The sequence below is a fragment of the Dermacentor albipictus genome, chromosome 5, assembly GCF_038994185.2.
Source record: "Dermacentor albipictus isolate Rhodes 1998 colony chromosome 5, USDA_Dalb.pri_finalv2, whole genome shotgun sequence".
Classification (NCBI taxonomy): domain Eukaryota; kingdom Metazoa; phylum Arthropoda; class Arachnida; order Ixodida; family Ixodidae; genus Dermacentor; species Dermacentor albipictus.
Window position 1 is genome coordinate 129230231 of NC_091825.1, and position 22892 is coordinate 129253122.

The window sequence follows — 22892 nt, forward strand, 5'->3', positions numbered from 1 at the left end:
CGTTATATCCGACGCACGTTTCGACTGTTTCACTATAGAGCCGGCCGATGTCACTGGAGCCGGTGATGTGCGCCAGACACCACTGGCTCTAGCGACAACGGCGCCCTGCTTGGCCACTGTGCAAGCTGAGCGTTTCGATGGCCTGGCATATGGCTGCGTTGTTGGCCGGTAATAGAGATGAATTGTAATAGAAATGAATGGCAATAGAAATGAACGGCAATAGAAATGAACGCGCAGGCTGGCGCCTGTGCGTTCTTATGGACGCCTCGGTCATACGGCTGCTTCGGGTACTCGACGCAGATTGCGTTGTTGGCTGTTTTTTTTTTGTTTTTTTTGCAGACATTTGATACAGACCACGCCACCGCACGAGAACTATTGTGGTCGCACGAGAACTCCCCTTAACAGCTTAGCTGTAAATGGCACTGTGCTGGCCCCACGATCGCCTCTTCTAATCTGTCCTTTCTTGAAATTTACGAACATTCGTGGTCTTCCTAGAAGGTACCTCGTCTCCAACCATCGACACTGATGTGAAGTTGGCCTGGTCCTCCATATACTGTACAAACCTGGTTCCACGTGTTGGTTATTGGTGTACTTTAATACGCCCATGTGGCGCTGTAGCCGTGCAAGCACAAACGTATACATGAATTCAGAAAAAAAACTAGCACAGAACAAAATTGTGTTCATTTTTTTTTTACATGAACGCTTACAGCTTAGCTTGTGCTCTTGAACAGAGTCCGGTAAAGAGACACGAACTTGCTCTTGCGCAACATAATCCTGTAAAAAGACGAACACCATAAGCAAAAAAAAAAGAGTGACCAAGTGACGCGAGACACAACAGGCAGCAGAACTCACCCACTTCAAGCGGCCTTCTTTGTCAAATGGAACCTAACAGCGTAGTAAGGTATCGCGAAAGGAATGCCGAAGAACAGGGCGAACTTAATGGTTAGCCCGAAGCGGTTGTCGGTCTTAAACGGCAGATTCTGCAAAGACAGGAAAAAGCACGACATCACACGTGAACACCGTCAGCGTTGTTTTCGTCATACCGAGCCAACGATGCCGGACGTGTCGTGATCATCGTGGGCGCTCCTGCGGACGACCGAGGTGGTGAATTTCCGCGAGAAGAGAGCCATTCGGGCAACGCGGGACATGCTTGAGCTCTTCGTTAGCTTCGAATGATGACGTCGCTTTGTCACTCAGGGGGCTGCTCAGGCTTTCTGCCACGGATAGGCTTTGGATTGGATGCGGTTCCTTTTTCTTTCGCGTGGATGAGTGGCACGTGCTCGGACGCCGACCGCGTTTCTCGTCTGCAACGCTAGCCGTATGCAGCGTCGCCAAAGCCGAAGATGGCGTTGTCGCCCAAGTACCTGATACCCGTCGTGGTGGCGTAGTAGTCATGGCGTTGCGGGCAGCTTCTTCGGGTGGTCGTTGTTGTTGTTGCTGTTGTAGCCTGTGACGCGTGGGCTCCTACCCACGGTGGGAGGGAGATTGGCCAAGAAATAGGTGGATTATTCCAAAATAATATGGAGTATAAATGTCCTAATATCTATTGAAATAGCATTGAATAGCGCAGAATTACCTGTTGAAATAAAATTAGGACGGTCATATTGAATGAGTAATCATTAATTTAAAAGTAAAAAAAATGGCTGTGGCTTAGGTAAGGTTAAGCCCAGGATGCGAAGCATACTAGCCTTTATTTTAGTTGTTGAACCACTGTTTAGCCTGGTGAACTGCTATTGCTTGGCTATATTTGGTTCGGCTAGACGAAGAAACAACTCATGCATTACTGCTTCGCCTTCAAGAGTGGAACACGACAGCGTTCCCGTCGACCCGCCAAGGGGTGTAAGACAATGGGCTACAGGGCAGCGACTACGCGCCCCGCATTGGACGCGGTGAGCGTCGAGCAAAGCAGCGTTCGGCGCGGCAACGAAATGTGCGCCTGAGCAAGAGACGCACGCCTTAGAAACAGCTCGTTTCTAAGGCAACACCGCATTCACTAGAGGCGCTTTTGTACCGCTTTGAAGCATCGTACTCGTGGCTCAGTGGTAGCGTCTCCGTCCCACACTCCGGAGACCCTGGTTCGATTCCCACCCAGCCCGTCTTGCAAGAGTTGAGCGAAAGCCACTTCTCCTCTGTCGTGACGTCACGGTGTCACGTGATTTCATGGCGACACCGCCGCGCCTGAGGAGCTGGGTTGAGCTCTCGTAATATGCTTCGCATAAAAAAAGGAATTACCCCTCCCATGTGCAGTGCTGTTGAGATGTCCTCACAGCGAGAGACATTTACGGCGCTGCACTTTTCGGTTTCCTTCCTATAAGAATCACACACTACTTCTACTACTACCACTAGTAGTAGTAGTGGTAGTGGTAGTAGTAGTGCGTTGCGAAGCCCAAGTGCGTGGGATCACATCCCGGCCACTGCGGCCGCATTACGATGGGGGCAAAGTGCAAAAACGCCCTTGCACCATGCATTAGGTGCACGTTAAATAACCCCCGGTGATCAAAGTAAATCCGGAGCCCCCACTGTATGGCGTGCCTCGTAATCAGATAAAACCCACGAAATGTTGATCTGAATGATACCGAAGGTCTGAAACCAAGAATCCGAGAAGCGACGGGACTGCGAAAGATAAAACGCGCATTTACTGCCCGCCATATAAGCATATATATATATATATTACACACACACACATATTTTCCCCTACTTCGACAATTATAATTCTAGCGCATTGAACACTGGTAGTTTACATAAGAATGCGCGGGGACGACAGCCCCGCGAGGGCACTTTCTGCTGTCGTCTGTCAACACAGGCATCAACACGCGCGCATGCCTCAATTGCCTCAATGGTGTACGAGATGAGACCGAAGTTTGTGGCCTGAATAAGCGTACTGTACGTTCCATTCGCGGACCATTGCCCGCAGCTCAGTGTGACGCGCGTACAACCGTTCAGCAAGAGCGATGGTGTTTGTGCGCACAAAGGTCTCGACAACGGCGAGAAACAGAACGCTCATGCTACGGCTCCGCATGCAGAACCGACAGAATGGAGCACGATGGTGCGCCCACTTGGCTTCCTCATTTTAACGCGACAGCGTTCAGGAGCTCGTGTCGCAGAAAAGCCGGTGTCGTCGGCGTCAGTGTCAGTGTCAGCGTCGGCGGCGTTGGCCGCCGACGCTGACACTGAAGCCACACTGAATGTCAGGGGCTTAGCGGCCCGGAGAAGGCAGTACCAAGTGACCCGCCTGTTTTTGGAAAATGACTTAGATGTAGTCACAGTGCAAGAAACTAAAATCGAGAGTGAGGATCAGACGGCCCGCATGGTGGAAACCTTTCGAACGCGCTACAATGTTTGTATTTGTCATGCTGTGGGCACATCTGGTGGTTGCGCGATATTCATTCGTAACAACATAGGCATCTCTGATGTGAGCATTGTTAGCTCGGAAGCAGGACGCTTGCTTATTATAGACTTTTTATTTTCTGGTCACCCCTGGCGAGTGATCTGTGTTTATGCACTGAATAGCGCGACTGAGCGCGTAGCCTTCTTCGAAAGAATCGAGTCTTATCTGCAGTGTTCGAAACGTACTGTTATGCTTGGTGATTTCAATTGTGTGCTGATGGCAGAGGACAGAGCTAAAGCTGTACTTTGCCGCGACAAAAGTGCAAAGGTACTAGATACACTAATCCAAGAGAATGATTTGGAGGACCTCGGCTGGCTGCTTTCAGACGGAAATCGACCCGTGTTCACACACTTCCAGCGTGGCAGCAGTGCACGGCTCGATAGAGTGTACGCCACGGTTGACTTTGTGAGCATGTGCACTAAGTATGAGGTAAAGCATGTCTCTTTTAGTGATCACAGTCTTGTAACGGTGACAGTTGGGGGCAAGAGAAAGAAAACGCAATTCAATTGGCAGTTATGGAAGTTTAATGTTAAATTACTGGGTGACGGGATATTTAACGAAAAAGTAAAGAAAAAAATAGAAAGCATGGCCGGCATTGCAGCAAAATCGCGTGCGGCTGAATGGGACCAATTCAAGAACGAAGTCAAATTGATAGCTATCGAAAGGGGAACACTGCTCCGTCATAAAGAAAGGGAAAAAACCGAGGAATTGCAATGCCAGCTTGATTTTATGATCAGCATGGAAGCCTCAAATCCCGGGATATACGGTAAAGACATCTGTGAAGTTAAGGGTGAGCTCGAGGCTATGGACGTCGAAAAGTATCGATCCGCAGTAATAAGGGCGCGAGCTGAGAAGATCTGGTTGGGGGAAACTCCTAATAAGCGCGCATTGTGTGACGAAAGGAGATACGCAACACAAAATGAAATCAAAGAAATTACGTATCAGAACACTATTACCAGCGATATTGAAGAAATTGAACGTGCATTTGTCGAGCACTATGAGAACTTAATAGGTGTAAAAAGAAGTGGGAGCATTCCGTTGACACAGGATACCCTTGATTTAATGCCATGGTTAGATGGTGATACTCGAGCCCTTTTGGAGAAACCCATTAGCGTAGACGAAATAAAACAGGCGATAACTGAACTACCGCTGGGGAAGACACCTGGGCCAGACGGCCTCGGTGCCGCATTCTACAAAGCTTATGCCGATGAACTGGCGCCCATTTTACACGCAGTCATCATGGAGGCGTACGAAACGAAAGAAATGCCGCTCTCTTTCCGTGCTGCTCACGTGGTGCTGATTCCTAAAACCGACGACCATGCTACGCTGCTATCTGTGGGCGCGTACCGTCCGATAACGCTCACGAACACCGACTACAAAGTTTATACGAAAGTGCTGGCAAAACGACTGCAGAGCGTCATCAAATTTCTAGTCGGACCACATCAGACATGTGGCATAAAAGGTCGCTCTATCTCTACAAATGTGCATGTAGCCCGTAGTATTCTTGAGTGCTGTGACAATTTTGGCGGACGGGTCGCCATGTTGCAGCTGGACTTAGCAAAGGCACTTGACCGTGTGTCGCATGAAGCTCTTTTTTGTATCCTTGAACACGTTAACATAGGCACAGTTATACTCGATGGTCTAAAAATTATATACAATGACTGCATAGTAAACATCGTGCTGAATAAGACACTAACTGAGCCACGAGTTCGATGCTTCAACGCGGTACAAAAGCGCCTCTAGTGAATGCGGTGTTGCCTTTGGAACGAGCTGTTTCTAAGGTTCAGGTGTGCGTCGCTTGCTCAGGCGCACATTTCGTTGCTGCGCCGAACGCTGCGTTGCTCGACGCTCACCGCGTCAATTCTAAATATAATTCTAAAAATTATATACAATGACTGCATAGTAAACATCGTGCTGAATAAGACACTAACTGAGCCACGAGTTCGATGCTTCAACGCGGTACAAAAGCGCCTCTAGTGAATGCGGTGTTGCCTTTGGAACGAGCTGTTTCTAAGGTTCAGGTGTGCGTCGCTTGCTCAGGCGCACATTTCGTTGCTGCGCCGAACGCTGCGTTGCTCGACGCTCACCGCGTCCAATGCGGGGCGCGTAGTCGCTGTATCGTAGCCCATTGTCTTACACCCCTTGGCGGGTCGACGGGAACGCTGTCGCGTTCCACTCTTGAAGGCGAAGCTTAAGCGTCCTCCAATTTTTTTTTTGTAGATAAACACACTCTCTTCCATCGATACCGTGGCAGATCGTCGATGGCGAGAACGCGCCCACGGGCGTCTGTGTAGTTGCTATCACCATAAAGGTTAAATGCTAATCAGAAGCGGTTGGTATTCGACCATATTTATTTATCTTTTCTGTCAGAACAACGCGGTCGTCATTGCCGATGTTCTAGCATATGACACGTAACATTACGGAGTCGGACAAACAAGCCGCTCGTCCTTTCTTTTGACAGGACTTCTCGAAGCTCCGTTTCGCCAGCTTGGGCTTTTCTTAACTTCGCCAAGTATCATTTCTCCCGGGACCTTGGCCCTGCACCACTGCGGTGTGGTGTCCACCACGGCGAACAGTGGCGCATACAGTGGCCCCAATGGAACGGACATGAGCTAGCTGCAGTTTTGCCATGTGCGATTTTCTTTGTAACACAAAATGATTGCTGCGCTAATCAGACATTAGCCATTTTTTTTCGTTCTTCAAAAATTTAACGCTAATTTCGAGTTTTATATTATTCATTTTCAAGTAATCTCTGTCCAGCCTTGATATTCCTTGTGCTTTTCCTATAGTAGACTGACGGCTAAACAAGACATTCTTGTTATTCCTCCGTTCGTAAGTCAACATTTACGAATAGTAATATTAATACAATTTCTAGTTTTAATATTCTCATGATCACTATTACTGCTGCTCCTCCCACCTTCTTTTTTTCTTCTTGGCCATCGTTCTACTGCACGCTCCTTGACCAATCCCCGTTGTGGGCATGTGCCATTGTATGAGATCATCATCATCATAATCACCATCATCATCAGTGCACGTGCTCGCGCACGCACGAGGGCACGAACTCGCGGCTGGAAAAGCGCGTGAAGAAGGAGAAGGAGATTTCGAACGGCGACCGCCGGCCACAGCAAGAAGACGGTCTCCTCGACACGACTCTTACGAAGCCGCAGGACGCAGTTGCTCGCTGGGCCGGCAGCCTCCCGAAGACACTGCGACACCATGAACGACGAGATAGGCCCGAAGCGCGACTACGGAGCTGCGACACCTCCAGGTGGGGCACGGCACTCGGCGGCCGGTCAAAACTCCCCATATAGCAAAGGCCCCGATCCCATTCATCCAACCGGTTCCCCGGTGCAAATGGGCTCGAACGCTTCCCTGGTTCCAGGAAGCGGACGAGCTTCAAGAGGCACTGGCGGTAAGAAGGAATTTTCGCCAGCACAGTCACCGTCCGGTTTAGTTTCTCCCGCCGGCAGCTCGCTTCCACCTAAAAGTCCCAAGTCGAATTGTCGTTCACGTTTGTCTAGTGACCTTTCGCAGCGCAATTCAGCCGCACAGGTTGCCGAAGAGCATTCGGAACTTCAAGAAGCAAGGGAAGTAGTAGCCGGCAAGGCATTGAAATCGACGCCACGTAACGCTTTCGTGTCACGCAAGGGTTCTCCGTCTTCACAACGAGATGGCTCGCCCATAGGCTCCCCACCGAAGATAGGCCGCCCGTCCGCGCATTTATCTCCCCCACATGTCAACGCCTCCCGCACAGCCAAACAGGCCAATACAAGAAGGAGCGCGTCTCCGCTGGCAAGTGGAATTCCCAAGAGTTCCGTTCGTTCACAACGGATGTCTTCTCCCGGAATTTCCGAAGTAAACGCTACATTGCCGGCACCCACGAATGTTGCGGTTAAAAACGCTCAGGCGCTTCCCAAGAACCCTCAGTGCAACAGAAGCGACCACTCGAAATTTCCATCGGGTACGGACGGCGCCGTTAACGGGAAGGATTCACTTGCGTCCGAATCAATTGCCCTTTCAGAGAAGAAAGTATCCACAGCTGCACAGCGTTCTTTGTCCCAGAAGCAGGGTGCGACTTCACCCAAGGAAAATTCCACATCAGTCAAGCGCACCCCGCAGAGTGATGTTCGTTCTACGGGTCCTCTTCCGCAAGAACGCCGCGTCGCAGCGAAAGGCTTCTCGACACCGCCGAAGCAATCTCCGAACCCTGGGCACACTCCATCGGGCTACGGGGGTCCAGGCATCACGAGTGGCGCAGAACGGCCGGGAGAATCGCCGTCGTCAATGAGCTCCAGGAATTCTCGGGGTTCACCGGATGACTATCCCCGTTTTGCTTCCGGAGGGTCCTCGGCGATCCCTGGGTTGATTCCTGCCGGCGAAGCTGCTCCTCGGCTGCCTACACAATGGAGAGGAAGACCCCGACCGCAAGGGCTTGGACGTGTTGTAACATCTGAACCACGGATGAAAGCTTCCCAGCGCCCCCCGCTGCTTGGTCGTGGATCGTCCGCTTCTCCGAGGTACGGGCAAGCGGAAAATAGGCATGCGAAGCCGCATTCACAACGCTTTTCGCACGCACGCACGCACGCACGCACGCACGCACGCACGCACGCACGCACGCACGCACGCACGCACGCACGCACGCACGCACGCACGCACGCACGCACGCACGCACGCACGCACGCACGCAGAAACCATGCCAGGGCAACGTATGAGGTGTGCTGCTTCCTCCCTGGCTATATTCGCCCTTAGTCGGCCACCTTGATGGTTCTTACACCTGTTCAACGTTGACAGCTGTTACAGGTTTATGAAAGCAAAGTTTGTAAATACAGGTCCCTGGCCGGATTCAGGGAGCATTTCAGTCATAACGTGTTCTTATGGTCCCAGCGGCTTTGGTGTTTTCTCGTTCGTGTTTACGATTGCCCAGATTTCACCTTTATGAAAAAAAATTCAGCTGTCGGGGGAAAGGGCACATTTTCACCACCAGATTTCACCACCAGCCGGTGGGGTAAGTCAACAGTGAAGGCTGCTGGCGCAAGGGAGAGGGGCGGGATGGAAACAGTTTCTATGGACTACAAAGGTGTTGCGGATTCGAGCCCAAGTTTTGCTAATGAAAATTCATGTGAAACGAAGAAAAGCTTGCTAGGCAATGGCTGAAGCAATGTGAATGCCACAGTTACGTTAAAATAATTAATAACTGAATCGCCGCATGTCTTCAGATTAGGCCATAAAATGTCCTACATTTCTAAAGAAGGGACCAGACAGTTAAATGGCTAGAGCGTGCTCTGCAGCCTTTGTCCAAGCTGCAATGGGGCAATGTGCCTCTGCTTTAAACCACGACTTCAGAAGTTGAGAATGTGAAGTTTACTATGGGACTGCCTCCTGCCTGGTCTGCAGGCAGGCGTTTTCGAGTCCTTGCGCTAGCGCCCTTTCTGTGCCCACATGGTCTTCGCCCGGTGTCTACTCGGCCAGAGACGCCTTTTACGGCGGTGCCACGAACAGCCCATCGCCGCTCACGTCCCCGAAGACAACAGACGAGGCAAGTTTGTGCCCTTCATCAGAAAAAAAAAAGTGTTGAGACGGGGACCATAGTTGGTCGTGAGAATTCTGCTTCGTAGCCTCCGTATTTTTGATGCGCAAAGGCTTCTTAGGAACGCACCAGTAGAATACGGGGTGAAAGGTGTCTTGCTGTTTTTCAATGTTTGCGACAGAAGGCAGCTTGAATAAGTCCAAAGAGTTCTTCGTTCAGTCTTGTTAATCTCGGCATAACAGGCTCAAAACGCGTGATAGTGGACAGAAAAAAAAATACTTGTTCTGGTTTGTTCTGGGTAAGAAACGACTATAAACAATGTAAGCACGCACTTTAATCATGCGAACTAATTTCTTTTGCCTTCGAAACTAGGCTGGAGTTTTTATGAGAGACATCTGGAAACTGACATCCTTGTAGGGGATCGAGTTTTCTTTCTTTTTTTTTTCTTAGCCGTCACGCCATTCTTAAGTGTACGTTTGTGAAGGCTTTGTCAAAATTACACGGGATATTCTGCGCCTTCATCATATATGTCGTTCGACTACATGGTACGTTTCCACCCGCCGTGGTTGCTCAGTGGCTATGGTGTTGGGCTGCTGAGCACGAGGCCGCGGGATGGAATCCCGGCCCCGGTGGCCATATTTCGATGGAGGCGAAATGCGAAAACACCCGTGTGCTTAGATTTAGGTGCACGTTAAAGAACCCCAGGTGGTAGAAATTTCCGGAGTCCTCCACTACGGCGTGCCTCATTATCAGAAAGTGGTTTTGGCACGTAAAATCCCATAATTTCATTTTTTGGTACGTTTCCCATGATGCTCCGGACACGCCCAACCTCTAATTAAACGGTGGGTATAAGATATTTATTTTCATTTTCCGGATGGTGGAACCTATGGTATACCACAAGAACTCTCTTAAAAGAAAATCTGCCCTTACAACATCCCTATGGAGATACTGTTGTGCTTCTATTGGATTTATGTTGCATTCAATAAATTATCTGTTGAGGCGCAATTGTATACCATGCATAATTTCTGTAAGGGTGTAGCCAGCCGGGCGTTTGCGGGCGTATAGTCCGTTTACTTTTGACAAACAATGTACAAATTATAACGATGAAGAAATCGGTGTAGAAAAGGAAGAGCGAGTCAGAAATGTCATATATACATCTTTGAGCTTTGACTAGTCGACGGCGCGGTTTCTTCTTCGGTCGCTCCTAAAGCCAAGCTACATGCATGTGTGTCAATGCACTTCGCGCTGCGTCTCGTGCAGAGATCGCCCGGCAAAACTTCGTCCCCGCGGAGAGAGGGTTTCTCCACGGCCATCCGCTGCTGGCTGTGCAAGCCGGCCCTCGCCGTCGTCCTGATAGCCCTGGTGGCCTCCGTCACGTGGGCTCTGGTGAAGCGTCGTTATTTCGGGTCACAAGCTCTGATGGCGTCCGTTTGCCAGTCGCCCGCGTGCCGTTATTACGCCGACCTCATCACTTCGACTATGGACGCACGCGCGAACCCTTGCGACAACTTCTACGGCCACGTCTGCGGCCGCTGGATGCGGCCGCGGAGGATGCCCGCCACGCCTAGCGTGGCGGACGCCAACTGGGCCCGTTTTCTGGATGAAAGCATGTCGCGTATCGCCAACCGCTCTTCTTCCGGAAGCGCTGGCGACGCCAAGGACACCGTTCGCAGCGCTGCTCGATACATCAAGGTGTGCCTGGCACCGCTCAGACACAGTAACGTGGACGAAGTGAAGCTGGTGTTGGCAGCGGGCGGAATGTCATGGCCCTTCGGGCCGGGCTCGGGACAAGCCGATTTTCTCTCTGCGCTCTTCTACATGGCGCGGCGAGTCGGAGCTCCGGTATTTTTCGATGTCACGCACACTGACGCCCGAGAACGACTGTCCGTACTGTGTTCTCGAGACGCGACCTACGAAGCGACGTACGCCAAGATTACGGAGCACGTGCGCGCGTTACATGCACGGGACCACTACCACGTGTGCTGCGAGGCGTTCGCTGGGCCCGGGAACCGCACTCGATGCGAAAGGCTGTTCGACGATTTCGTCCAGATGAAACGCGCTTTCGACGATTACTACGCCGGTGAGCCCTCGAAAGACATCGTTAGCGCGAACATGTCTCATCTCCATCGTTACGCACCGCGACTTTCGGAAGCCCGGTGGAGAGCGCTGTTCGAGGTTCACTTCAACGTCACCTTGCGCGACGTCGACGGCTTAGTCATCGAGGACCCCCGACAGTTCGCCTCGGTGTTTCGGCTTCTCGGGCGTTACGGGGAAGAGAAGATGCTCGACCTCGTCGGATGGCTCAGCGTCCAAGTTTTGATCCATTACACGAACAAAGGATTGATGGACAGTTTCTACCGATTCCCCGACATCGCAAGCAACGAGCATCGACAGCTTTGCTTCACGACAGCCTACATAGCCTTCGGATACGCCGTGAACCGTCTTTTTCTGGAAGACGCCGGGGCCGCCATAAACAGAGTGAAACTCTTCGCTCAAAACCGCATTCGACCCGCCTTCAGGGCAATGTTGCGGAGTGGCACTCTGCTTCGCGGGAACCCGGAGCCGGAGCCCAGCGGTGGTAAACTGGGGATGGCCTTCGATATCATCGAAGGTACTCTCTCCTCCGAGCAGGAGGGTTCTTCCGATGCCTTTTCCGAGGTGAAGGACCACCCCCTGGCAAACAAGATGGCGCTCTCGTCGTACTTCAGGAGCGCCGGACCAATCAGCGCCAGGAAGGACGCGCACGGGCCGTACTGGTCTTACAGTGCATCCGACTCGACCTTGATCGAAGGCTTCCTCATAAACCCGCAGCACTTCGCACTCCCTTGGTACGCCAAGGACGCCCCGCCCGGAGTCCTTGTTGGAGGCATAGTCCTGAGGCTCGCCTCGGTGCTGTTCATGGACTACGTGGAGCGCTCGCGCGACTCCAACGCCACGTACGAGGCGAATCGCAAGTGCCTCGATCTCGATCCACCGAGCGGCAGGGACGGCAGGGACCTGCAGGCGCTCACAGCTGCTCTGAACGTCGTGGCGAGCCTGTACCAGGAATCGCCCACGGACTCTGCCGTCGCGCCCGTGGGCAGCCCGCTGTTTTCTAGCGACGGATTCATGTTCGCGTTCGCATGCTGGCTCCACTGCGGCGACGCGCAGCGCGGGAGCGTCATGTGCAACACGCCGCTGAGGCACAACCCGCGGTTTTCTCGGGCCTTCGCCTGCCCCGAAAACTCGCACATGAACCCGGTGTCCAAATGCACGCTGCAAGTTTAATGTTCGTTGTTGTAAATATTGCCGATATATTTTCTGTTAGGATGGCTCGCGACGCGTCGTGCTATCCTTCTGTCTTCTAACTTGCACAGGTGCATATGCGGATGTATTGTCCCGGTATATTTTATTGGTCGCCATCTATAGTTCACCTTTAAATATGTTACTCTTTACTAGGTTTATACTGATGTTTGGCTTCTCCATTCTAAAACTACCATCAGTTACATGCTTGACGCTACAGAGTTTACTTGCCAGTGGTTTCAGATTTCTGAACAAATGAACTGAAAGCACTTTGCGCCCTGTGGAAGCACCGTTAAACGGGAAACATAAGCAAGAAAAAAAATATCTCAACCTTCTGTTGGTTGATTTCGAGTGCCTGCAGCGAACCGGAAGGGACACGCACTGCGCGGAAAATGAGGGTGAAAGCAAATAGAGAGCAAAACACTTACTGACCAACAGTTTCTTTTTTGCTATATGTGCCAGACTGTAAACAACGCAGCCACAGGCGTCGTGCTGCACGCCATGGCACGCCGTCTATAGGCTACAGGTGACTTAGGCTACGAGATCGCAGCAAGACTTCTATTGTAATGCTGTGCGTGGACAAGGGACGTCATTCAGGTGTACGAAGTGTATCGCTGTGGTGCTTGTTCTTTTCGCAGCCGCTGCTGTAGCCCAGTGACTATATGGCGTTGCGGTGTCGGGCATGAGGTCCCAGGTTCTATTCCGACGGCAGAATTTTGATGGCGGCGAAAGTAAAAAAAAGAGCCTTCAGTTTGCTTAGATTTAGGTGCTTTGTAAAGAACCTCACGTGGTCAAAACGGACCGTCTCGCCCCACTGTACGGCTTGCCAATAAATATGTGGTTTTTGGGCACGTAAAAGCCGACAATTTAATCTGTATTCTGTTTGCGGAAACTCGTAAAAGCCGACAATTTAATCTGTATTCTGTTTGCGGAAACTTGGGATGTTATTCGTATCCGCGGCCGTGCCAAATTGCGGGAGAGAAGTGGATTATTTGCTTCTCGTCAATACCGTCTTCTTGGGAGCACTTGTTGATTTTCAAGGAGGAAAGTAATGAAGGCAGTGGAAGCAATGATATGATGATGATGATTTCCGGGAACATTATAGCCGAAGTGGAGCACCAAGTTCCTGGTGAGCCGACACAACGTGACCCATGCTACTTGTTGATCAGCACTGACTGAACAAGAGATTTCGCTCGAGCCAACGTTTCGACAAGAGGACTTGTCCCCTCCGGAACACAGGTCCCCTTAAAACTCTGGCTCCAGCTAAATTTCGTGTTCGATCACTACGGTTCGTTTCACGTCTCCCTCTTCCTGTGAAGCTGCCGTATTCTTGGGGATTTTCAAGGACGAAAGTAACGAAGGCGGTAGAGGAAATCGGTAGATACCGGCTCGTGTTAAATACTGGCTTTATTTTCTCATAGGCGTGTTGGGTATGTCTAATGTGTGGCCACTGTCGTTAAAAATTATGGTGTTTTACGTGCCAAAAGCACGATCTCATTGTGAGGCACGCCGTAATGGGGGACTCGAAATTTGGACCACCTGGGGTTTTTTAACGTACACCTAAGTACACGGGTGTTTCCTCCTCACGTCCCCATCGAAATGCGGCCGCCGTGGCCGGGATTCGATCCCACGACCTCCATGCTTAGCAGCCCAACACCATAGGCTCTAAGCAACTGCGGCGGGTTTCATTGACGTTCTACAGTTGACAAATCTTGCGTCTCTACCTATTAGTCCAGATGCTTACATCTGTCGCAGGTATCGCGACGACGTGTTAGTGCCGGAATCATTATAAATTTTTATTGAAGAAGTGGAGTTACTCGAATGCGTTTGTAGGGGAGCGGGCTAAATAGGAGAAAGAACAGGATAGTTATCTTCCCTTATCAATGTTTATTTGAAAAATAAAGAAAACAAAACAAGAAAACAAATAAGCTACATTCTCGCTCAGAAATTGATCCTGGGGCCATACCGCAGGTGTGCATCATGGGAAATAGCGAGCGTAACCGTCCTGCAGGTGGGTGGCGGGACCGCTTAGTGTGCCAGTGTTGCCTGGTGATGACGATCCGCATTTATGGCCCGTACCTACGAAGGGGGATAGGCCAAGCATCGGACAGCAGTAGATAACTTAGAGATAGAGATAGAGAGAGAGAGAGAGAGAGAGAGAGAGAGAGAGAGAGATTTGAAAGAAGGCGTGTTAGCTCAGGCCGACCACTCTCTCTTCTTCGAAATAAATTATTTCTCTCTCCCTCTAAGATAAATCATTGCTCTAAGAGGAGAAACGTCTTCATTACAAAGGCGACGTCTTCATGTTGTCGTTGTCTTTGTAGTCATCGTCGCGTCATCGTAGTGGCCGTCGTAAGTATATATATGTCGCTACCGTCCTTGTTGTCGTTGGGCCGGGGCATTACTATCTTATGTGGCACCCCAGCTGGCGCACTGGCCCTCCAGGATTTTTTGTACGCTGCTTATTCAGGAAATGTTTTATTCCTAGATCCCCGTCCTTCGGCGCGGAGCACGTCGCTGTACGTAAGCTCCTCGTCAAATGCCCTCGCGGATATTTTTTTTCTGTCATTTTCGTTGCAAGCATTGAACTGCCCTGAGTGTTTGTCGGTACGCAGTTTTGGCGCGAATATTCGGCTAATATCACCTGAGCCTCTCTGCTTGCTATGAGAGAAGTAAATTTTATTACATGCGTATTGGTTATTGAGACCCTGGCAGAGGAGCTAGCATGGAGACCACGTGGCCGCAACGCGGTTAGCACGCTCTGCCAGCATGACTTGGCATTTTGGGTCATCAGTCTTGATCGTACGCTCTCGGGCCTCAAGCGTGAAAGGTTGCCGAAGAATCGTTCTTGGTGGGGGTTTGGATGGGCACCCCCAATGTATGTGATCTTGGTCAACGGTTAGTGCTTCGCAGTGCCTGCAGTTAGGTTTAAACACTTGCTTAGAAATTTCAGCCAACTTTTTGGGGCTTAACACGGATCGAGTCTGTACCCGCCGTAGAGTCGTGGCCTGCTCCCGGGAGAGAATCGTGCTGGGTAACGCATGCGCTCTGCGCGAATCCTCGTAAAATCGAGTTAGTTCGTGATATGTGAGGATGGGTTCAAGCCTGCCATCCGGATCGAGCGATCCCACCTCCCGGTTATCTGCTGCTGGGGCGGCTAGGTGAGCTGCTTAGACGAAAAGACGAAAAGGGCGCTCATTTCGTCTACCTCGTTTCCCCCTGTGTTCGTTCTTTCTTAGGCGCATCTCTTCGTGAAAGGTAGCCACGCATCAGCTCGCCCAGCAAGCAGTTCTTCTAAACTATGCGTTACCCGGATTGCCGGCATGAGCTGTCACCCGCATAAGACGGGTAGTGTCCTGAGGTTTGAGAAGTCTGCTTGCAACGGGGCCGATTGCCCCAATAGAGTAGCTTATTATGGCCGATTTAGAGTCTGACACAACGAATTTAACATCCGCTTGCTACAATTCCACTCGTTACTTTTTCATTTGTCGCTACACTGCATGATGCGGCGGTGTCAACGGAACGCAAGGATCAATCGCAAAGTGGCTGCAGTTGGTTAACGCGTGCAACATTAACGTTAACGCTACGTCACGTACGGTAAGAACACGCGATCCTGTCGTCTCGCGTTATGGAAAGGTACACTTCCCCACTGCGTCTATACTGTCAGAGGATGAAACAACAGCTGGTGGTAACAACAGGAGCTGTTGTGTCGAGTAAAATGTTAAACGTTTCATTCGTTACTTCAGTTCTGCCCGTTTCTAGATGCGGGTTTGTGGCCAGAATGTGCGAGGTGTGTACGCTAGTTTCGTAAAGCGTCTTGCGTAGCTAAGCAAATAGTTCCACCTTAACATTTGTAGCCGGCGAGTTCGCAAGGCGTATCCACTTGGAACGAGTCCTCAGGGCTGCACCAGTTTCGACATATAGTTTCTAAAGTGTCCGGCTAAATGCACTGCTGTTCCATTTACTTTCGTGCTTCAATGCACAAGACAGCGTTTCCATAAAAATGTAAGAAAAACAACGGGGCATTTTTTATCGCAAGTTTGACGGCGCGTATCTAGAAACCGATGCCGTCCTCAGAATTCGTTATAAGTCGATATGCCTTGCAGACTCATTAGCTACAATTAGAAGATTGAAATATTTGCCCTAAAGTAATTAATCAAAACGTTATCTAGCGTAATCGTGTTAGCTATTCAACTAAGCATCTTGATTTTTAGTAGAAATAGAATGGCCGCTTCATCGAGTAATTTAGCTCGTGGGTTAGAATTGTGCTATCTGGTGCCGCAGGCAATATCAAAAAAGAAGTTGGTGCGTCAAAAAAAAAAAAGGAAGAAGAGAAAGACACCCATAGAACTCTGAAGTTGAGAAAACCTTTACACAAGTGCATTACGTTTAAAAATGAGGGTTGATTCATATAGATTGTATTCAACTAAGTTTGTTGGAAAAGCGTGTATTGGGAACCAGCAAAGCAAGACAAGAGGCAAGAACGAATGGCCCGACAGGTCCCGGATGAACACAAAAATGCTTCTGATACATATGGTAAGGTAGGTCAGCAAGGGGTCGTAAGATAAGGAAAAGTACCGCAACCTTCTGCGAAACATGGCCTTGTGCAGTACTTCTCGCAGACCCTTATTTTTTGTTTTGTTAAAAAAAGAAAGTGCAGAGAACAAAAAACGGATCGCAAAACTCGTTTCTATTTATGGTTTCTGTTAATCTGGGTTATCTTAAATGTCTTAATATTTCCCGACAACAAGGATTTGTAGAGAAGAGCTCGTCACATGATTTGCAAGCAGCTTAAGCTTTTTACCATTACATGTTCCTGGAAGTTGTTTCAGTTGTTTAACTAGAACGTTTGTGTCCACAAACGCCAGTGATGGTTTGTGAAAGTTACCAGAAAAATGCCGAGCGTTGGGTTGCCATACCACAAAACTCGCAATTTCTTCGCAGTTTTCTTCTTGAATATTAACGTCCGGTTTTTACCCTCCGAATTTCAGAAACGATAAAACCCGAAAATGAAGGACCTTTAATATGTGGTGAGGTTTTCACAATGGCCTAATTAAAAATAAAGATAGGCGAACAAAAACGTTGCGCGGGAAGGCCATAGTCGCTAACAAAGTAGCTCTCGCCCCTCAGGAAACGATACAAGAGAAAGAGAGAGAGAGAGAGAGAGAGAGAGAGAGAGAGAGAGAGAGAGAGAGAGAGAGAGAGTGAGATTGAGTGTTTGGCGAAATTCTTCTATGGGGCTGTGAATTAGTCAAGCTGTTTTGAAAAACAGCCTTTTGTCACAGTTCTTCTTTCTGTATATGAAAAAAAAATCTTGATTTGTTTCTATATTCAGATAGATAGGAAAGCTGCTTGAGAGAACCGGCGCAAAAAGATATACTACCGCGGTGATACCACTACAAAAAAAAAAAAAGCTTCAGAGTGTGGGTTAGAAACTGTTTTTGCTGAGGCTCTTACGCAAAGTGATGGCCGATTGCATCAAGATGAGATGAGAGCCTACGTATAAAAAATAAAACTAAGGGGAAAAAACTTAAATAGAGGAAGCATAACAGCCAGAATGCCTGCGCTTCCCTTTATGAAAATACGCCAAATATAAGCCCCTCTAGCGGATAACGCCGTAATGGCGTTCTTATCGAAAAAAGTTTAGCGTGTGACGGCCAAGGACAGGAAAGGCCTCGGTTTGGTGACGCAAGAACTTTAGAGTGAAGGGCGCGCAAAGTGTTTTGTACAGTATGCGGGACGACATCCTACATTACTGACTCCGTCTAATGAAAACCCTTATTTTCTTTTTTTGTTCGTCCGCGTCAGTAATGAAACTACTGGCTTTGTTGCCGCTGGGCGTATTCGCTAAGGAGATTTCCGAGAAGCGACGTCTATAGAACTCGGTGCCCTGGTCGTATACCGCACGCCAGCCACGCAGCACGCCTGTTAAAGATCCCGTAATGCCAATGTACAGGCGATTCACGCGCATCAACGCTTATCAGTCCGGCTGCAGAGTTCTATATTCGAGAGAAGGCTTGAGACCGAGCTAGTTAGTGCCCCTCTCTCTATATATATATATCTATAGATTCGAGGCACGTAAGAGGATGTTATGTCCCCTTGCTTCAACGTGTTTCTGTCTCTATACAGGCCTTTGGTGACGGTATCCGCCTGCGTGTTTGTGCTCATCGATATCTTTACTGGCAGCTGCCGGATCGCAGGTTGAATGTTTTTGTAAGCCAGTGGCATATCGCTGCTTGGTTCGGGCGCGGTGAAATGCCTCTTGGTGTAACCGCGTACAAGGCTGTATCACTCGGAATCACGGCACCTTTAGTGGAATCACGTCTTGTGTTTGGTGAATTTATTGCCGGTGCTGGGTTTTTAGCTCGCCATACGTACGGGTACAGATTCGCCCAAATTGCCTGCGCGCTGCGTGTGTGTAAGGAATGGTAGCCGTTTCTACGAAGATTTCCTTGGAACTGTTACCGTTAGGTGCCTAATACCCCGGCGTAAACACATGAGATGTATATTCAGAAAAGAAGAGAAAGAAACGCCTGATGTCGTTCTTAACGAGTTGCTCAAGAACGCCGTCCATGAGCAGGCCCGCGCGCAGCAACAAATGTCCTGTTTACAAAACAGAAACAGAACTTAAAGGGTTCGGAGGGGTCCGGATGGAGGGAACCAAAAAGCGGTAATACGACATTGAGAGTTTTGTGCGAGCCGTTCTCCGATCGCGGCTTGCATTTGACAAAACTTCGAGATTATAGGTATAGTATATCGACGCAATCATACTGAGTGTGAATCGCTACTGGTTGCGAGGTGCCGTGCGATCGCTCATTGGTTAGGCTTGTAGGCTTCCTATCAGCGGTGTATATCGTCAATGTGACATTAACTGCTGACAAAAGAGAGACTAAAGGAACAGCCGAGATTTTACCAGGATGTGCATGCCGGGTCAAAAGTTTACGGGGCGCGTAAACTGAGATAAAGCAGGGGTAGAATTCGCAAAGTTTTTTGTTCGTAAGTGCTCTTTGCCATTGGCTGGGTGCTTCCGTTAATAACATGTGCAGCATTGGGATTGGCTAGAATTTTGTTTTTACGAGCGATTCTAGCACAGCGTTGTCACGTTTTAATGGCTGCAATCTATAACTTGGCTGTAGGCTGTAATTTGACTTTTTCGCGAAGCCCGAATCTCGTAAAATCCCGTAAATCAGGGATACTTTATGCACGCATAAAAAGTCAAAAAACAAGAAAACAAGGTGTCGGTTGATCACTACGAGGACTAACTATACGCTCTTAGGAAAAGGGGTCGTTGTGCTGACTTACTGTAAGTCAGAAAGTTCTTGTTACATATTCTGTCCTCTGAATAGAAAAATAAAATAAAGAATCAAGCTGTCAAGTACACAGCTTCCTCCCTGGAACGCAGGTTGGTCGTTGCTTTTTCTTTCAGATTTTTGTTGCTCTTGGAATGGCCTGAAACCTACATAAGGGAGCACGTTTCTTTTTTCGATTTTTATGCGCAGTATGCCCCGTACCACGTGATCGACTACCCTGGCTTCAATGTCGACATACGTGGCGTATGTGGCGAAATGCTGAAGGCGATCGCAGCGTCTCTCAGGACAAAGTAAGCGAACTGCATAGAACAACTTAAATTATGACACGATATATATATAACGTGTGCAAAACCTTATCGTATTAGAAGGTCTGGCATACCTCGTCTGGAACGTCATAGTCTCTTTCGAATAAACCAGGCAAAATAACCGTGCTGTTTCGCGGAGGCAACCCAGTCACGAGTTTCTGCTGTAATTCTCAAAGCCACTTGCATGGAAGGACTGTTAGTGAAGGGGGGAGCCGTAACGAGTTGATTATCATAGTGCCATTCAATAAACAAGCAGTTTCCAAAAGCAAACGCTCTCTTGAATTCAACTCTCTTTAACCAATATACTTAAAAAAACATTTTTCGGATTTCTAAGAATTAGTTTACTGCTTGACTGGACTCGAACAGTTTCAGTTAGGGACTAACAGATTCAGCGTAGATCTACCTAGTCACTTCACATCGTTTATTACGGAAACCACTCCTTGAAATTTCCATTTCTTTTTCTTTTTCATATATATTCCGCGTTTATTTTCTTTCATATTCCGGACTCTCAAGTGTAAGCGTACCTATGCGCCTAAGCGCACAAGAGGCAAACTTAGACGAGTCTAAAAATGCGGCTAAGTAATTCTTTGTGCAAAAGAACTAACTCGCACAAACAAGACAAAACCTTTCCATAGCGTCTGCTCTGTCATGTTGTCAAGGACCCACCGTCCCTATGACTAAAGGAAAAATAAAATAAAAAAGAACAAAGAAAAACTATAATGAGGATGTTTTATAACAAAAATTGTTCCTTCGTTGATTTGGGAAGTAAGCATCGATATAACAAAGTGATACCATTACTGAACGAAGGGTTTAGATGGAACAGCATATAACAAAGCGTTGCCATTACTGAACGAAGGGCTTACTTATAGAACGATACATGTAACCACGCCTTTGCGATCGCAGTTACACCGTCGCCTTCCCACGTGACTCTTACTGGGGACTGCGCAAGGCAGACGGAAACTGGACCGGCGTGCTTGGAATGCTTCAGAGAGACGTGAGCACGTGTTGAGTGCATTTCTGGTGCTTTTTTCGTCACCTTGGCGTATATAGTTGCAAAACATGCACTGCTTCACGACTGACCTAACGTCGCCTTGGACATTATTCGCCGCTTCGGGTTTCATTGCGTTTACTGTGCTGTACTGTTCACACAAAGGAAAAAAAATAGATGAAACGGACGCACTTGGGCTCAAATTTTTCAACCGTTTACTATTCGCAGGCATACGTCAAGTATGGCTGTTGCATTCGTAAGCTTTCCGGAATTTTTAAATATCGCCTGCGGCAGGTGTCATAATTCTTGTCCTTGAGCTGGATTATTCGAAGAGGCGGATGTTACTAGCACGGAAAATCGAAACACATATATTCAACTAATTAACAAAACTCGCTAAATAACGTCCTAATTACCTTACGACACATATTGCAAATTACGAAATGTGAAATGACTCAGGATCACAAGTTAAGGTCTCTGACAGACGATACCGCTAACGTGCTGATCGGGGGAAAGGAAAATTTTGCGAAATCTGCGAGCGAGTTTTTTTGGTGGGGGGAGGGGGAGGGTGCCAAACGTCCATTCTTGCGACCTCTGACAAGGCAAGCGCCTTGAGTCGAGACATGGCACTGCTCAAGCGCGTCCTGTCATGCTCGTGTTGACCCTGCCAATACGTGATACAATGAATAATTACTTTGTTTAGCGCAAAACAACGGACACAACAAAGACGACAGGAGAAGGCGCTGCTCTCAATTGAGAGTAGTCTATAAGTCTATGAACGGCGGAGTTGAGAGTAGCGCCTTGTCCTGTCGTCTTTCTTGTGTCCATTGTTTTGCGCTAAACAAAGTAAATATGGTTTCGCACCAACTAGCCCGCCAACGCATTGTGCTGAGTAATACAATGCGCTTACTTAGTCAGAAGGCGCAACAATGAAGTTTGGCACGCCCCCTCGCAGATCCCGCAAAATCTCGTCTTCGTGCTCTTGGCCACCAACCATCGCTTCAAGTGCGCGTCGACGAACTTACACCCGCCGTGGTTGCTCAGTGGCTGTGGTGTTAGGCTGCTGAGCACGAGGTCGCGGGATCGAATCCCGGCCACGGCGGCCGCATTTCGATGGGGGCGAAATGCGAAAACACCCGTGTACTTAGATTTAGGTGCACGTTAAAGAACCCCAGGAGGTCGAAATTTCCGGAGTCCCCCACTACGGCGTGCCTCATAATCAGAAAGTGGTTTTGGCACGCAAAACCCCATCATTGATTGACGAACTTACGCAAGCAACACGAGGGTGCTATACGCGCTTTGACGAATCCTCTGTGTTTTCTTTGGCGGTGCATTGTTGTGGCGCATTGTAACATGCACTCTGTGAATGACGGCTGCTGCCTCCGATATTTTGGTGCCAAATCAAACATATTGTTCCGCCTTGGTAGTTTTCGTTTTTTGGGTGATTAGGCATATGCCGCTCAAAGGGTTTCAGACAAGGTCATGCGGATCAGCGTGAAACACTAAATGTAACAGCATCTTTTGGTGCCAAATCAAACTTCTTGTTCCGCTTGGGGAGTTTTCGTTCTTTGGGTGATTAGGCATGTTTCACTCAAGAGGTTTCAGACAAGGTCATGCGGACCAGTGTGGAACACTAAATGCAACTTACTATCGGAAATAAAATGATCATATGATCACACTTCTCAGAGGCACGTTTGATACAGAGGAGGCTTCAGACAAGAGCGTTCATGTACCAGTGCAAACACTGCATTTAACTTTATATGGCAAGTAAAAAAAAGCACTATAGCTAATGTTGGTGATGGCAGTGCAACCATCATTGCTCAGTTGCGCAAAGGTCGCTACGGTCAATATAGTTATCGCAAGCTGCTTTGCCATCACTATATCTAAGTGGCTTTAGTAATTATCAACGTCCTAGCTAGTAAGTAATCCGAAATTAAGAACGGGGCTGACAGATGGAGTAGCACAGTGTGGTATAAATGTTATAAACAGGGATAAAGTGCCTCAGAAAGGCTGGCCAATGTTTCGACAGGAGGACATATTTTCGTCAAAGGCAGCCTCGTCATTTTCGTCAAGTTAGTTTTAATGGGTTAGTAGA

The 22892-nt window shown here is 48.8% G+C and overlaps 1 protein-coding gene and 1 long non-coding RNA gene across 3 annotated transcripts in view; one reads left to right on the forward strand and one right to left on the reverse strand.

Moving 5' to 3' along the window:
* Nucleotides 1-659: 659 nt before the first annotated feature.
* LOC135906360 (uncharacterized) lies at nucleotides 660-1295 on the reverse strand. Its single transcript, XR_010565704.2, has 3 exons — nucleotides 1044-1295; nucleotides 853-980; nucleotides 660-774 (listed from the first exon to the last, which is right to left on the reverse strand). It is a non-coding gene; the product is annotated as an uncharacterized lncRNA (long non-coding RNA).
* Nucleotides 1296-6433: 5138 nt separating this feature from the next.
* LOC135906367 (endothelin-converting enzyme 1-like) overlaps nucleotides 6434-22892 on the forward strand; it is a 30277-nt gene continuing 13818 nt past the window's right edge. The window contains exons 1-4 of one of the 2 annotated variants that reach the window (XM_070538889.1): nucleotides 6434-7905; nucleotides 8783-8924; nucleotides 19697-19797; nucleotides 20716-20806. In XM_070538889.1, the coding sequence (XP_070394990.1) occupies nucleotides 6605-7905; nucleotides 8783-8924; nucleotides 19697-19797; nucleotides 20716-20806 (1635 nt within the window). In that variant the 5' untranslated portion in view covers nucleotides 6434-6604. Of the gene's footprint in view, nucleotides 7906-8782; nucleotides 8925-10175; nucleotides 13069-19696; nucleotides 19798-20715; nucleotides 20807-22892 lie in introns of those variants that run through there. The other variant, XM_065437715.2, reaches the window with a different exon arrangement.